Consider the following 16,648-nt stretch of genomic DNA (forward strand, 5'->3'; position numbering starts at 1 on the left):
CTGTTTGGGGGGCTTCCTGGTGTTTGTGGGTGGGTTTCGGGGTCTGGGAGCACTGCTGGGTATGGATAGTTTTGATAGCAAGAGGTTTGAAGGAAATCCATGGAGGCAGAGGGGAGTTAGGGCCTAGCTGCAGAGCGCGCACTGAGTGATTTTGGAAATTTTCAGAAAAGTGACAAAGTCCCCATTTTTGTACTTTTGCTTTTTGGCTGTTTGGGGGTCTTCTACTTGTTTTCGCCTGGGTTGACGGCTCTGGGGCCATTGCTGGGAAGGTCTAATACCGGATAAAACTGTTTTGGACAACATCCATGAGGAAAAAGTTTTTGCATTTTCTGACATTTCGCTCAATGTAGCGTTTTCGGGGGCCTGTTTGGGGGGCTTCCTGGTGTTTGTGGGTGGGTTTCGGGGTCTGGGAGCACTGCTGGGTATGGATAGTTTTGATAGCAAGAGGTTTGAAGGAAATCCATGCAGGCAGAGGGGAGTTAGGGCCTAGCTGCAGAGCGCGCACTGAGTGATTTTGGAAATTTTCAGAAAAGTGACAAAGTCCCCATTTTTGTACTTTTGCTTTTTGGCTGTTTGGGGGTCTTCTACTTGTTTTCGCCTGGGTTGAGGGCTCTGGGGCCATTGCTGGGAAGGTCTAATACCGGATAAAACTGGTTTAGACAACATCCATGAGGAAAAAGTTTTTGCATTTTCTGACATTTCGCTCAATGTAGCGTTTTCGGGGGCCTGTTTGGGGGGCTTCCTGGTGTTTGTGGTTGGGTTGCGGGATATGGGAGCACTGCTGGGTATGGATAGTTTTGATAGCAAGAGGTTTGAAGGAAATCCATGGAGGCAGAGGGGAGTTAGGGTCTAGCTGGACGAAATCCATGCGGAAAAGCCTTTTGGCACTTTTTGTAACTTAGGGTTCGTTAGGGTTAGCCCTAGCAGCAGGATTGCATGTGTTTCGGGGTGTTCTTGATTTTTGCAACTGAGTTCTGGGGTCTTAGAGCACTCGTGGGAATGTGTAATTTTGGTTGCAATGATTTGAAGAAAATCCATGGTGGGAAAGGGGGGATCACTTACTCTGTGAGAGGCACTTAGTGTTGAAAACAATTTGGCCATTTACACTTAAAGGAAGAAAATGACACAGACTTAAGTTTCAGGAAAACAAACTTACTGTTAAACCCCCACCCACCAGACTCAAAAGCAATAAAAAACAGGTATGCTCAGATAAAGTTTCAAAAAGTACATTTGTGTAGCCCTAACAAAATAATCTCCCGCAAGACCCTCCCTAACTCCAACGATTGTCCTTCAAACGTCCCCAAAACAACCCAACTCCCAATTCCCACCCCCCAAAAGTCTCTAATAAAGGGGCAAGGGACACTACGGCAGGATGCTGTTCACCTAAGCGGCCAGGGCATCATACTCCTTGCGGAGGGTGGCATGGTCGGAGCGGAAGCCCTCCACCAAGTTCTTATAAGTTAAGACCTCCTGCTCCAGGTAGGACACTCTGAGGCATAAGCGGCGCTGGCGTGCCTTGCAACTCCTGTGGGGGGCAGCTGCTGTCTTTGCTGCTCGGCGGTGGCGGTTGGCTTTGGTAGCCCGGCTCCGTACAGCTGGAGCACTGCGCTGGCTGGCAGCCCGTGTGGGCCCGGAGGAGGATGCAGCTGTCGCAGTGGATGTAGCAGTAGACTGCGTGTCCTCCTCCTCCAGGGCCAGCAGCCGCCGATATTCTGCGACAGTGGCATCCAGCCTCCGTTGCCGGGCCATTCGAGCCTGCTCCTTCCTTGATGCTTTTTTTGATTTGGAAGGAGCAACTATATGAAGAAAGAAAGACATAGTCTGTGACCAATGCTCCTTAAGATTAACACAAAATGATTGAGCAGAAAGTTGTGTCACAGTACAACTAGCAACTTGAAAGCACAGTACATAACTATTGAGGCCAGTATCTATCTAACCTCCCACTTCTTCATCCTTGCTCTAACATTAGTGGGAGTTTAAGGAACAAATTCTACGAGCACTATGGACTTCCATTACAGTCGACTATAACAGTACACCAGTCTTATTCTTCTTCTTCTCTCTTGTTTAGGAAAATTGGTACGTTATCTTCTGCAAGCCAGCATAATGCCAGCGCAGTGAACAGTGAACTTGCACCCGAGAAAAACAGACGCACAGCATGATGAGTGAGACAGACTTGCGTTACTGTACCGGTCCAGTACATGCAGGTGGTGAAGCTCTTACTTTTCTATTACGGGTGGCACTGAGAATACTCTGTTAAAAGGGCTACTGCTTAATTAATTTAACTTTCACCCTACAGTGCAAATGAGTACTAGAAAAGGAAAATGAAGAAGCTAAATCATCTGATTATCTATCACTTCACATGGGATGTATTTGATGACATATGGGTTGACCCTAGGTGCTTTGCTTATTATTGAGTATACAGTGTGATACACCCAGACATGAATGACGTACTGCTACTAAACTAAACTTATTAAGAGAGGTAGGGAGTGTCCATAATAACCGGATATATGCTGTGCTTGCAGTTGCAATACAAACTACTGCTACTATTCATGGTAGTATTTGGACAAAATTACAACTTCTTTTCCTTGCCTTTCCTACACTGGAACGGACGTGCGGGTGCGGTGTTACATGCTCTTCAAAGTAACACTTAGTTCATCCAGTGACCGTCTACTCTCTCTAGATACACATATGCTATCTAAGAGTCAGATAGTACCATGATCCAGGCATCCATCCATTCAAAGTATATGCACACATACAGTTTCTGTTTCACCCACCCAGGCTGTTCTCCTTCCACCCATCCTTGCTTTATCATTCACCCAGCCATGCACCATACCATATTCTTTCCTTCCCAGCCACCTCGGGGACCAAGCAAACACATATCATTCTTCTTTGCCAGTCATCATTAAATTTCTCGTCCTTCCACACTTACTTACACCCTTCTTTCGCTTTTCGTTCATCCCATCCATCAAGTTCATCTCAGATCTGATTGGGATTCTTCTCGCCAAAAACTTCACAGCTAAGTCAAAGTACATTTAGAGGAGGCTACTACCTGGTTGATTTATAATACAAAAATCGGGTGATTCGAGCACTGCAAAGTTATTTTGTAGTATTAAAATGATCACCGTGCTCCAGGAACACCCTCTACTCCGGGGTGTGGCGTATACTCAATGAAAATCACAAGTTCATAATGAACTCGTATACCTGGGCACAAGTATATGCTGTATATCAGCAAAAATTTCCAATGAAGTGCTTAGTTACTGAAGTTATTGTAAATTTCTTCTTTATTAGTAATCCATAGATCATCACGACATCTTAATGTTACTCCACATTAAATGTCTCCATCAACAAATTTCTTTAAATTTCATTCATTTTAATCGCCAAAACATGGCCTCCAATGGCCTCCCAATGCATTTCGGCGCAAGCCAGCGCCTTTGTCAAGGGATCTGCAAGTTTAAATAATGATAATTACCACTGGATAATAAGCAGTCAACAAAACTACATGCATTAAAGTAATGCCAATATACTTTTCCAAAATAACCTAAATATCAAGTTATTTAAACAGTAGTTATACTAGATGCTCACAAGAGACTGTCTGAAAACGCGCTGCGTGTGCCTGAAAATAACTCAACCGTTCCTGGTGTGAGGATAAGCTCAGTAAACATACTGAACACGCTTGGTGGTGCACAGTGAAACTTATCTAAAGATGGCTCGTCTAAACAAATCAGTACGAACTACGCGATTACGGGTGACTCTGTGGCAATACTGGCGGGAAACAGTAATATCTGCTCCAGTGCTTAAACAGATGTTTAAAGGGTAATAGCGCATTGCTATCGCTTCTAAGGCTGTTAAAGTCATCACGCTTACCGAAATGAGTTGAACTGCCGCTCTCGAAGGTCTGCTACACTCCTGTGCTTCCTACGCGGAGTGGCGGGGACGGTTAAGAAATCTAGGGGGAGGAGTTAGGATTCTAGCCTAGCGCTATGAATCATGGTACTAGTATGCATGTGCATCAACTGTGGCCGCATTATACTACGTGTACGTGCGAGACAAAGAAAAACAGTTAAAACAGGGTAGGGATTTACGCTGCGCAATGCATTGTGGTATATGTATTTAGACAAAGAATCAAAGCATATCATGCAAAAATTATGTACATCAAACAATCATATGATATTACAGATAACACTGAAACTCCACCCTTTCATTGAGACCAAACGGTTTTAAAGTCCTAAGACGATATATCCAGTGGTTTTCTCTCTTGAGCAGCTGGACTTTGTTGTTAATGCCTTCGTGTTTCTCCACATTTTCCAAAATACATGCTTTCAAATCACTAATTTGATGACCAGCTTCCATGAAATGTGCGGCAACCGTAGATTTGAGCTGTTTAGTACGAATGTTACTTTTATGCTCATTCAAACGAGTTTTGAGTTTGCGCTCTGTGTGGCCAACATAGTGCAATTTACAAGGGCAGCTTAGAACATAAATCAAATTCATCGAGTCGCATGTGCCATTCACCTGCAGATTAATATTTTCTTTGTGTTCTGGGGGTGATAGCTTATTGCCCTTCTTAATGTTCCCACAATTGCTACAATTCAAACAAGGTAGAGTTCCTTTCCAAATCATGTATGGGTTAGCTTTAGTTCGGGTTTTCAGTAGTTGACCAATATTTTTCGAGCGTGTATGTGCAAACAATGGATCTAGTTCAAAAGCTCCCTTGAAATCTGGTTCAATCCGCAAAATAGACCAATGCTTCTTAATAATGTTTTTAAAGGCTTTGCTGGCTGTAGAAAATTTACTGACACATGTTATCCGCTGCTCCTTAGGACTGGGTTTGCTACTCAACAAAGATTCTCTTGATATCTCCTTTACTCTGTCTGTAGCCTCTTTCAGAACAGATGGGGGATAACCTCTTTTCTGAAAACGTGTGGACATTTCTGCCATCTGAATTGCTGCTTTTTGTTGGTCCGAGACGACTCTTTTCACCCTCATAAGTTGAGAAAATGGCAGATGTCTTTTAAGCGCTGGGGGATGAAAGCTGTCAAAGCTCAATAGGTTATTTCGATCTGTGTTTTTTCTATATAGAGTCGTGTCAAAGCTGGATTCTCCTCGAGTGACATTCACATCTAAAAAATTGATGGTTTTGTCTTGGATGTCCCAAGTAAACTTGATACGTTCATCTATCAGATTCAGTTTAGAGATTTCTGATGACAAAGTTTCTTTGGCACCTTCCCAAACAATAAAAATATCGTCGATAAAACGAACATATAGTTTAATATGCTGTTTCCAGATATTTTGGCTCAAAATGTTCGTCTCTTCAAAAATCCTCATAAAAATATTGGCATACGTCGGCGCAGCCGAATTTCCCATGGCTGGACCACTCTTTTGGATATACCATAGTTCACCATGTTTGAAGTAACTGTGCATGAGGGTAAACTCTAGAAGTTCCATCAAAAAAACTTTTAAAGTATCTTCATAGTTGCTATATAATAGCACTTTTTCCACTGCCTCAATGCCTGATAAGTGGGGTATCGACGTATATAGTGCTTGAACGTCTATTGTGGCCATGTAGATTGGTTGTTCTTTGCCAATTTTGATATCCGCCAATTTTTAAAAAAAATGTGTGGTATCCTTGATGTACGAGTAAGCTTCCACTGCAAATGATTGGAGGTATTTATCGAGGAATTTCCCCACTGGTTCATGTACGCTCTTCACAGTAGACACAATGGGTCTACACGGAGGTTGGTACAAATTTTTGTGGATTTTCGCCGTCATATAAAATGACGGGCTCCGTGGGTCTGTTTGCGTGAGGTATTGTTTGGTCTTGTCCTTAATGGTGCCATTTTCTGCTGCTTTCTTCAAAATTTGAATCAGAATGTCTTGTATTTCTCTAGTCGGATTGTGTGTGATACTCATATATAGATTGGTGTCGTTTAGATGTTCACTGACCATTAAGTCATAATATAATCGATCCATAATGACAAGTGCGCCACCCTTGTCTGCTTTCTGGCACAATATACTTTCATCCTGACTGATGTTTCTAATGATCTTTAATTCCCCTGGTGATATGTTACAATGTTTTTTGCGGTGAGGGTTGATCATATGTAAATCCTGCTTACAAAGAGTTTCGAATAGATCAATAGCTTTATGGCTAACTGGTGCCATATATTTACTAGATGTTTTGAGGCCTTTTAGTTCATCTGGTTCTGTACCTGTGGTTTCTGTCACAACATTGTCAAAGAAGTTTCTGAGGCGTAATTTCCGAGTGAGCTTGAATAGACTCACCTCAAGTTCAAGAACATCAGTTCCCGTGGTGGGTATAAAGGACATACCTTTCTGTAGTGTTTGCAATTCTTTATTGGTAATGGATTTATGTGATATGTTGATGACTAGGTTGTTTTCATCCATATCCCCTGTACTTATTTCCTCCTCTTGGGTTTGTCTCTCGTCGTTGGTTGCTCTTGCTCTTTTTCTACGTTTTTAGCCCCTCCTGGGTCTGCCCTTTTGTCTGGGCCTGACTCTAAAAAAGACGTTTGTGCAGAAGTAGACGGAGTTTCTTTTGATCCCTGTGCCTGTGTCTTCTGTTGTCCACTTCGTGTAGACGCCTCACTCCCTGTAGAGGAGGCATCCATTTGTGAATCGTGTCCTCTATTAATCCTTCTTTTTGCATAGACTTCCGCCCATGAATAAACTTCCTCAAGTTTATAATCGAGGGTGTCTCGACGGTACTTTCTGATCTTACGCTCGTTCACTTCTTGTGTGTTTAACCAATTGTTGGTTAATATCTTCCAATGTCTTAGCAAGTTCTTCAGAGCTCATACATTTCTTAAGTTCTTCCTGGACTCCCACGATTTCAGTGCCCAATTCTTCTAGTATTTTCGATAACTCCTCAATAATTAACAGGATCAAATCTAAGCTACATTTATTCAGGATTGCGTACCATTTATCAACAAATTGTTTGCTATTTTTACATAATGGAGCATTTCATTGGAAATTTTTGCTGATATACAGCATATACTTGTGCCCAGGTATACGAGTTGATTATGAACTTGTGATTTTCATTGATTTATAATACACCCATGCAGAAAGCACACTCTGCAGTCTTCAATCTCAATAAGTAAGGAATATATAGCTTACCTCTGCCCGCCACCACCGTGTGAACCCTCACAGGCACATTGGTGTCGTCTGGCACTTGCACCGCCTCCTCCCCAGAAGTGTTCTCCTCATCCAACACCACCACCTCCGCGCTGGCCCCGCCACCAGATGTTCCACCTACAAAGTACATTTAAGAATGTTAGAATACACCACTCACTACTATATAATATTTGGTCTAGGAATAAAGAAATGTGAAAAAAAACAGAAAACGATGTAATAATTTGTGACTGTCTAATCTAAAGTAAAAATGTCCCTTTTTCCAGGGAAGGCTCAGTGCATAGAGCTATTGCTGACTAGAATGGGAGTCCAATGAAATTGCCAAATGTGCAATCTTAGTTAGCTACATAGACAAACTAATAAGAATAATCTAGTAATACCACAGGGAGTCATAGTCGAGGCAGGATAAGAATTTAGATACAGTCTACAAGAAGATCAAAGACGATTTAGAAAAAATCGAATGAGGAACGCTAGGAAAAAATAGGTACTCTATATTAAAATGAAAACTTACTGGGGCCAGCAAAGGAGCCCTCGCCTGGCCGATCCTGGCCTTCTACAGCAGCAGCAGCAACCACCTCCTCCTCTGTCCTCTTGCCCATGGGGGGAGCTGATGTACAACATGAAAGAAAGAAAGACCCGAAAAAATGGATGATTGTTGTCAACCAAATCAAACATTTCAAAAGAACAATAACAAAATATTTTGGCGAAATAGCAAATAGACAACTATTCCACGGGATATATTGACCTATCTCATGTGGTCTACTACGTTATTAGTATTGCTTGATTTGCGGACCGTCGACTTGGAAAGTTCTTATGTAACTCACTAAACAAACTACTAAAAAGGTTCGCCTAGGACTGGCAGGCAGCAGTTTGCAGCACGCAAAGTGACAGACAAAGTCCATCGTGATTGCAGATCAGCGACAACACTAAAAAGTTTCCTACTACATTAACCAGTCATTAAAATACTCAAACTATCAATCCACCACCACTATTTCTTCTTATCGCCATGTGTACAAAGGAAGGACTGGACTTGAGTCTGTAGGGGCTGATTTAGAAGCCCCTTGCGGCTCTTTTGCTCCATTGTTGCGTGACTTTTGTGACGCAGCGGCAGAACAAAAGAGGCGCCATGGTGCGGCGTATATTAACAACGTGACGCATATGGGAGATGCATCACGTTGTAAAGCCCTGCGCCATCAGGGGGCGTTCCGGCGCAAGGGAGGGCGTTCCTGCGCAGGATTGCATCCTAAAAGTGGCTGAGGGACATCTACAAGATTTTAATCGGTCACTTTGAGGACAATGATGCGTGACTCAAACCCTGCGCCTGCTTGAAGCAGACGTACGGCTTGACACAGCATTGGGGAGATAGAGCACCCCAGAGCATTGCTGGAGCTGCACCATCGTTGCGACGCAACTCCAGCAATGCGCCGCCTTTACGGCACAGAAGCGTAACGCTTCGGTGACTTTTTCGGCACATGGTGCGCTGCATTGTAAATACGGCGCACCATGGGTGGTGGTGGCGTGGCGCACAATTACTGGCGCATCCCTGCTACTTTGCAGGGATGTGCCGGTAATTAAATATCTGACCCTTAGTGTCTAGCATTACACAGTTCTTTAAACTACACTCATGCATAATTTCACAGGCCAATGAAATGAACACAAAATCGAAAACAAATAAGCACAGTAGCAGCGCTACTGAGAAGGAGAGCAGTGCACCTGAAATGCACAGAAGATTTTGAAATATAATTTACCTACAATGTAATCAGCAGCATTATTGCTCTTGGTAAAAAACTAAAATTTGCAAGATAATAACACACAGAGCAGGAGAAAACAGAGTAGTAAAGAAATAGCTACTACTACTCACCAAGCCCGGGGATCTCAAGGCGGAGCAGGTCCAGCAGATCGCGTTCCCGGTCCAGGATATCCGTCCAACGGTGGGTGACTTGGTTGTAGGTGCGCCGGACCCGAGATTGTTGGTACATGGCCCGGCACACCTTCTCCCACCGCTTCCGGCGCTCCCGGAGCCCGTAGCCGCTAGCGATCTTTCCGCCTGCCATGATGGTCCTGGGGAGGCGGCGCTGAACATAAAAAACTAGTGCGGCCACCTCCTCCGCGCTGAAGATCTCCCGGGGCGCGACATTCTCCCCCCTCAAACGCCCGCACGGGAGCCGGGCATGGGGTGCGGGACCCTTCCCCTTCTCAGGATGCTTCCCGGCTCCCTTTACCATGGTCTGGGCAGAAAGGAAGCTAAATAATAAAGAAGAAATAGAATAGGGAAGAAGAAAAGAAAAGAGTTAAAAAAAGTAGTGATGATGAACCAGACGTAGAAACAACATAGTCGCGGCCGTTGCGAGCCGACAAGTAAGTTCGCAATTGCGAACTGGTACACAAACCTCGTGAACTGGCAGAAACCCTTGCGAACAAAAAAAAAATTTAAAAATCCGCAAATTCGCGGGAGTTTGCGGATTTTGCGGATTGCGAATCCGTAAATACGCAAGTTCGCGGATTGCCAATCCGCAAAATCCGCCCATACTTAGTTTCCTCCAATACTTGCTTTGGGAATGGCCCAATCTTAAGCGACCACAGGATGAAATGTTGGGTGATATTGGCCTAATGGTGAATGTCAAACTCATCAGATCCCAATCTACCTCAGAACTAGCAGACAGGTTCTCCTACCCTCTGAGAACTCTAAGGGGAGGGCTCATCACACTACCTCCATGTGTTGCTGAACGAGTCATGCTTGCACCAAACCTGGTGACTTATTGGCTTGGAGAAGATATCTGGGACACTTGAGCAAACGGGAGACCCTTCGAAAGATCGTGGAAACCAGGCCTTTCACTAATCACAACAGAATTTAAAGAAGCAATCTGCCACAAACACCGCAGAATGCTACATATCATAGCTTAATCATACCTTCAAGCAACAAGTGATTGACAGTATAAGAGGTAATAAAAGGCAGATTAAAGAATTACACAAACAGCTAGAGACAACATTGAACATTTGCATTGCAAGTTCTACGAGGTGTGGATTTGGGGACTTGTTCACATAATATTGATAGAAAAGAATTGTTCATAAAGGAATAGGGGCCATATGTATCATTCCAAATTGCAATTGCAAACGCCGAAATTCGCAGAATTTCGGCGTTTGCGATCACAATTGGGCTAAGTGGGATGTATGAATTGAAAACAGCCTCGCAAGATAAGGTAACGCAAAAATTGCAATTCCCTATTTTGCGATTGCATTTAAGGAATCGCAAATTGTGATTCCTTAAATGCAATTTAAGAAGCACAGAAAAAACGCAATTTAGCCATAAGGAATCGCAAATTACCACCAACTTCAAGTTGGTGGTAATTTGCGATTTCTTTGAAAAAACACCTTTTTGTATTTTTCAAAGTGCCATGTGGCGCACATGTGTGCCACATATGCACACATGCACATTTCAGGGGTGCAACAATGTGTCCTTTTGACCGACGACGACGGCTGAAATGCCAGAAACCGGTCCCCGGAAGCTTGTCTCCTTTCTGGTGAAGGATTGGCTTGGTAGTTTGGTCTGCCCTGTTCCCATGATGCACTGGGCCAGGGACAGACTAATTTGCATATAGCCAGGTTCTGAGCTGGGATGGGGCAGTGAGCTAAATAACGGTGATGGATCAAGCCCTGATCTTTGGACTGGGTAAGAGTGGTCTGCATAATTCAGACACTCTGTTCATCACCACCCCCTTTTCTGAATTGTTTTTGGCCACTATAGGTGTGGCAGGGTATACTCAGACATGAGTCCCTTGCTCACTGCTCCATCAGGATTCAAGCAAGCCGGGCCGACGACGGCTGAAATGCCAGAAACCGGTCACCGGAAGCTTGTCTCCTTTCTGGTGAAGAATTGGCTTGGTAGTTTGGTCTGCCCTGTTCCCATGATGCACTGGGCCAGGGACAGACTAATTTGCATATAGCCAGGTTCTGAGCTGGGATGGGGCAGTGAGCTAAATAACGGTGATGGATCAAGCCCTGATCTTTGGACTGGGTAAGAGTGGTCTGCTTAATTCAGACACTCTGTTCATCACCACCCCCTTTTCTGAATTGTTTTTGGCCATTATAGGTGTGGCAGGGTATACTCAGACATGAGTCCCTTGCTCACTGCTCCATCAGGATTCAAGCAAGCCGGGCCGACGACGGCTGAAATGCCAGAAACCGGTCCCCGGAAGCTTGTCTCCTTTCTGGTGAAGAATTGGATTGGTAGTTTGGTCTGCCCTGTTCCCATGTTGCACTGGGCCAGGGACAGACTAATTTGCATATAGCCAGGTTCTGAGCTGGGATGGGGCAGTGAGCTAAATAACGGTGATGGATCAAGCCCTGATCTTTGGACTGGGTAAGAGTGGTCTGCTTAATCCAGACACTCTGTTCATCACCACCCCCTTTTCTGAATTGCTTTTGACACCCAGGCACCCTTAAAATTGCATTCTCAGTTAGCGAATCTCTAATTGAGAATCGCAAATTGAGAATGTCTTCCCATTCATTCCTACATAGGAATAAATGTGGAGGTATTCCTTAATTGGGAATCACAATTTGTGATTCGTAATTAAGGAATATGTAGGATTCACAAAATTATTTGCAAATCCTACCTACATAGCATCTTGCGATTCTCAAATAGCGATTAGCAAAAAATCGCTATTTGAGAATCGCAAAAGAACATTTTGATACATATGGCCCTAGATTCCTTACAATTTGCTCCAATCGGCAGATCTAATGATACAGATAAAGCAATTATTATTTGGCCTAGCGTTTGAAAACCGGTAGCCCTTTGCTGATTGAGGAAGCATCAAAGTGGCTTGTACGTCTCTAACCTGTTACCCTGCTGCTATAAGATCACACAAAGGCCAACCTGTTTCTGAAATGGTTGCACTTCGTTTAAACTATATTGCTCTTAAGGATGGGTGAAAACGTATACCGTCTATCCTTGCAGCACCGTAAACTTGTAATATAATTTCCTGGAACTCAGTATAGCTTTAGCAACTTTGCATGATGGTGACGCAATAAAAATTTTCACTACATATGAAATACTGTGCCTGCAGAAAACATGGGCTTTAGATAATGTTCAGAACTGGATTTTAGGGAACTGTGTTCCTGTTCCAAACTGAAAACATCGGCCCACCTGTCAGGACGTCTTTTAATAGATGTGTCAGCAGAATGATACCCTAAAGTTACGCTGCACCACTATTCAGTGCACCATATGAAGGTGTGTGTGTATATATATATATATATATATATATATATATATATATATATATATATATATATATATATATATATATACACATACATATGTGTGTGTAGATTTTCTAATCCTAACTGAACATCTGAATTTATTGTGTCTATCTATCTATCTATCTATCTATCTATCTATCTATCTATCTATCTATATATATCTATATATATATATTATCAACTCATATAGATGCTGTGTATATCTTTTAACTTCACTGCTTACACACAAATCCATCCTCTAACTCCTTTCAGGGTACATTTTAACTCATCTAATGCCGTAGGTTCAGCAAAAAGAGCCCTATTACCAACTTTCACACTGTTGTAATCCAAACTGTTACTTCATTATGTGATTTTCGTTGTATGACAACTGGAGGCAGCACACACAGAGTCAATTAACATTATAAAATACCTCTGACAAAACGCTATAACTATTGGCTTTGTCAGTGCTTAATATAGAGTATGGCCCTTGGAGCATCTACTTCTTGGTCCACACTCTCCATCTGCTAATGTGCATATTGAACAATGCAAGCATAATTTACGCATGAATAGTTAATGCAGTTCAGATTTCACATATGCAAAGTTTAGACCCGTGGTTCTTAATCTGAGGCCTCAGAATCCTGGGACTCCCACGCACTTACTCAGGGCATCCATGATTCTGTACAAAATTAAATCATATTGGCAGATCAATAAGCTATGATACATAAAAAAGCTAAATTGAAAATGTTATATTATAAAACGCTGAAGGAATTTGAAATTGAAGGCTAAAATAAAGTAGGTACCCTTATTTTGATTTGTGAGGGCAGCATAAGTACAGCAAATAGAAATTAGTATAGACTTTTGTGACCACAATTGAACTGGCAGTGGTATGTTCAGAGAAAACGACAGCATGAATTAGGAGCAAAAACAGACCATGTTAAATGCTAGAGCAGAGGTCTTAATTTTTTTTTTCTTTGAACCCCCCTAAGCAAGATGCTTTGAAGTCGTCCCCTTTCCAAAACTTTATGACAAGGAGGGGGGCAGAAGATACAGCGCTGAGCGCAGAGGGTAGGGCTTATATGATTAGTTTAGTATTACCTTTTCTGTAGCTCATAGTCCACACTAAATGTGAGACTTATAAAACAGCAAATGTATCAAACAACACCAGTAATTGACCCCAAACTACAGCCCCCCATAATTGGGGTGTTGTGAGCTTCTCACACTCCTGGGCCCCAAACCAACTGCACCCTTTGCACTAATAATTACTGAAACCCCGAGAAACAAGCTATCACCTCTGCCTCTTTCATCTCTTTCCCACCTTGCCTGACCATCACCATCCTTGACAACCTAGCAACAGGCTCTCTGTCCTTTCAAGAAAAAAAGGAGCTCCCACATGTAGTCCCTCTTTTTTCTGCAAGGGTGTCCTAATGCTAGATATGAAAATAAGTCCCTTTGCCCCCTTTTTAAAGTGAGACAGTCATAATTGTGATGCAGTGTGCCCCTCAGACTCCCCGACTCAGTGCCACTGCACCTACTTCACAAATGATAGCTACTGCCCTGCAAAGTGGGCTGTCTCCTCTGGCATTTGTTAAAAACAGGGCTCCCATCTGGCCACATTCCTCTCCCTGCCATCTCCCTGAGGCTAAACTAAGGTGTCTTCTCTGCTTCAGTTTCCCCTCCTTTGAGCCATTACCCAACCAACACTGACATAGCAAGTGTGCATTGGGTCCTAATGCAAGCAAAGGACAGTAAAACTGCCATGATTGGGGTTTAGTTGGCCCCGGGGCCACTATACCTGCAGCACCGAAGCAGCAAGGGTGACCTAGACTCTAGTGCTTGAAGGACAATGGGTCCCCACTCTTTTTTTTATAGTAAGAAAGACATAATTGCGGTACAATGATAACTTACACCCTTGCCTCAGTACCAGTTACACTAATGATAGTAATAAAAAAAATGTCCTTCTCCACAACCTCCTTCCTCGGTGGTATCTCTCTGCGGAGGCTGTTTGTGTTCATTCGTAAATGAAAAAATGAGCCCCCCACATAGTGCCCCCTCATCTGTCCCATATCTTTGATACTATCCATGGATCTAGCTCCTATCAGTGTTTCTCGTCTGCCATTACTCTGAGGCCAGAAGGGTCTGTAGTATCCTGAGAGACACGTTCTAGTGTCCCGCAGGAAGTTGTAACACCAGCCACTCCCTCGAGGGCTGGGCACACTGCACCCTGACACCCATCCATCACGGGTGTCACGAGTGACGTGACCCCGCCAATAAAAGGGCCCGGGTGCCAGTTAATTCACCATATTGCCAGTTGTCCGTGTCCCTTTCTTCCCGCCATGTGGGCCTGAGGCCCGACGCCACATTGGCGACGAGGCGGGTAGCCAACCCCGTGTGCCCGCCGTTAAACGCTCCCTCGTCCCGCCCTCGTGGGGGGGAAATGGACACCACCGCCCGCGGCTGCAGTGAGGGTCAAGCTCCGTTCACGACACAGCCCTCCACCTGCGGGGACAAAGGCACAGAGACTGGCTGGCCCCCGACCTCTTCAGGTCCGATGTTCAAAAGAGCAGACAAGCACCGCCAAGAACAGCACCCTCCTGCGGAACTGTGAGTCTCCCACCTGCAAAAGGACATGGCCGCTGCTGCTCTCAGGCACTGCCGCCGCAACGAGGCGCTCAGCGTCTCACCACACAGCAACCGTGAGTGGCCCCACTACCCCGGAGCTAGACAGAGCTCCGCCGGTGGCGACAATGCATCTTGCTGCACCCAAATGCAAAACAGGAGGGGACGCTCCTAGCAATCACTCGGGAGAACGCCGACACCCCCACAGTGCTAGCAATGCGCCTGCCGCCGCGCCCAGAGGCAGCCTCCTGCGACCCCAACGGGCGGCAGTAAATAAACATTCAAGTGCCCGCCTGCTCCCTAGTACTGCACAGTCAAGCCCCTGCATACTGACGGCTGACCAGCGGGAGGTGCAGCAGAAAGGAGCAGCGACACGGCGACAGGCCCTCCACCGGCTGCAAATGAAACGGAGGCCGCGAGAAAGAAAGTACCGGCGGACAGCGCCACCTAGCGGACGCCTGCCCACGCCACACAGCAAGCTGGCAGTACTCGCTCTAGGGGGAAAGGACGGCTACACTCCCGAGGCCGCAAGCCGCATAAAGAGGGGACACCACCACCGGTAGAGAAACTCCCAGTGCAAGACACGCCTGTATGAGGTCGCGCTGGAGCACAGGTGCCAACCTCTCGGACAGGACAATGCTCCCGCAACTTGCCTCGCACCAAGGCTCAGGTGACATTGCCCCAGCATCCTCAGCACTGCTGACGCTAAGACTGTCCCCACCTCACACAGCCAACTGCCCGCATGTTAGAAGGGGGAGAAGTGCGCAGCTACCAAAAGATAAAGCAGCGCATGCAACGGATTTACCCCTGACACAGCACAACATCGTGGGTCCAGTATCAGGCCAGCACACACACAGAACTACTGGAACCAGTAGACCCCAGTTCTAAGAACAAGACTGAGTGGTGAGGAATGCCTCAGACACCCATACAGGCAGCGGATGCAGTACACCTCCCCTCACGCTAGCACAAAGTGAATCACAATGTTCCCTGCTCCCACCACGTGGTCACAGATAGATACACACTCTGACAGACAGTCACCGAAGAATGGGGAACTCGACAGAGACACTGTCCAGTCAGGCTTCAACCAAGTGCTTCCAGCAACCTTCCTAGAGACTACTGCGTGCACCACATGCGTCGATGGGCTGCCTCTCCAAGATGCCCGAGTCGCTCCAGGCACAGCAAGTCAGGCCCCCAGATGGCAACGCGAGAAAGGTGGCCCTCTGCACCCCGCAAGTGAACGTAGCCAGCACCCAGTCACAGGCCAAGCATGCTGAAGAGCCTTAGCACTGCCCCTAGGGCCACTACGGAGATCAGCAGAAGAACGGCCACAACAGGTCAAGGAAGAGGACCAAACCCACACCCAACAAAGGGAAACCAGAAGGCCAAGACCACCCCGGCACAGGAACGCGCCAAGAAGCAAAGGACTGCGAGACGGCAAGTCCCAAGAGAAACACACGAAGACAAGGTGCCTCCACAGTCCTCACACTACAGCGGCAGCTCACCCTCGTGACGGGTAATCTGCACGGACAGAAAAGGAACAAAAGCGCCTGCAATGCTCAGCACAAGGTACAGCGTTTCTATGCCTCAGGACCCTGGCAGTAGAAAGGGGCACTGCCTGCCACTCCTTGCAAAACAAAGGGAGAGACTGACA

General features: G+C 45.3%; 1 protein-coding gene across 1 annotated transcript in view; it reads right to left on the reverse strand.

Annotated features, from left to right (window-relative positions):
* The window catches only part of LOC144752437 (uncharacterized), a 59,611-nt gene extending 43,467 nt beyond the window's left edge, over nucleotides 1-16,144 (reverse strand). The window contains exons 1-5 of the mRNA XM_078640367.1: nucleotides 15,063-16,144; nucleotides 9,008-9,390; nucleotides 7,658-7,753; nucleotides 7,132-7,266; nucleotides 1,516-1,796 (exon numbers count right to left, since the gene is read on the reverse strand). Coding sequence (XP_078496493.1) covers nucleotides 1,516-1,796; nucleotides 7,132-7,266; nucleotides 7,658-7,753; nucleotides 9,008-9,371 — 876 coding nt within the window. The 5' untranslated portion in view covers nucleotides 9,372-9,390; nucleotides 15,063-16,144. The remainder of the gene's footprint in view (nucleotides 1-1,515; nucleotides 1,797-7,131; nucleotides 7,267-7,657; nucleotides 7,754-9,007; nucleotides 9,391-15,062) is intronic.
* Nucleotides 16,145-16,648: the final 504 nt, after the last annotated feature.

The sequence above is a fragment of the Lissotriton helveticus genome, chromosome 5_1, assembly GCF_964261635.1.
Source record: "Lissotriton helveticus chromosome 5_1, aLisHel1.1, whole genome shotgun sequence".
Classification (NCBI taxonomy): domain Eukaryota; kingdom Metazoa; phylum Chordata; class Amphibia; order Caudata; family Salamandridae; genus Lissotriton; species Lissotriton helveticus.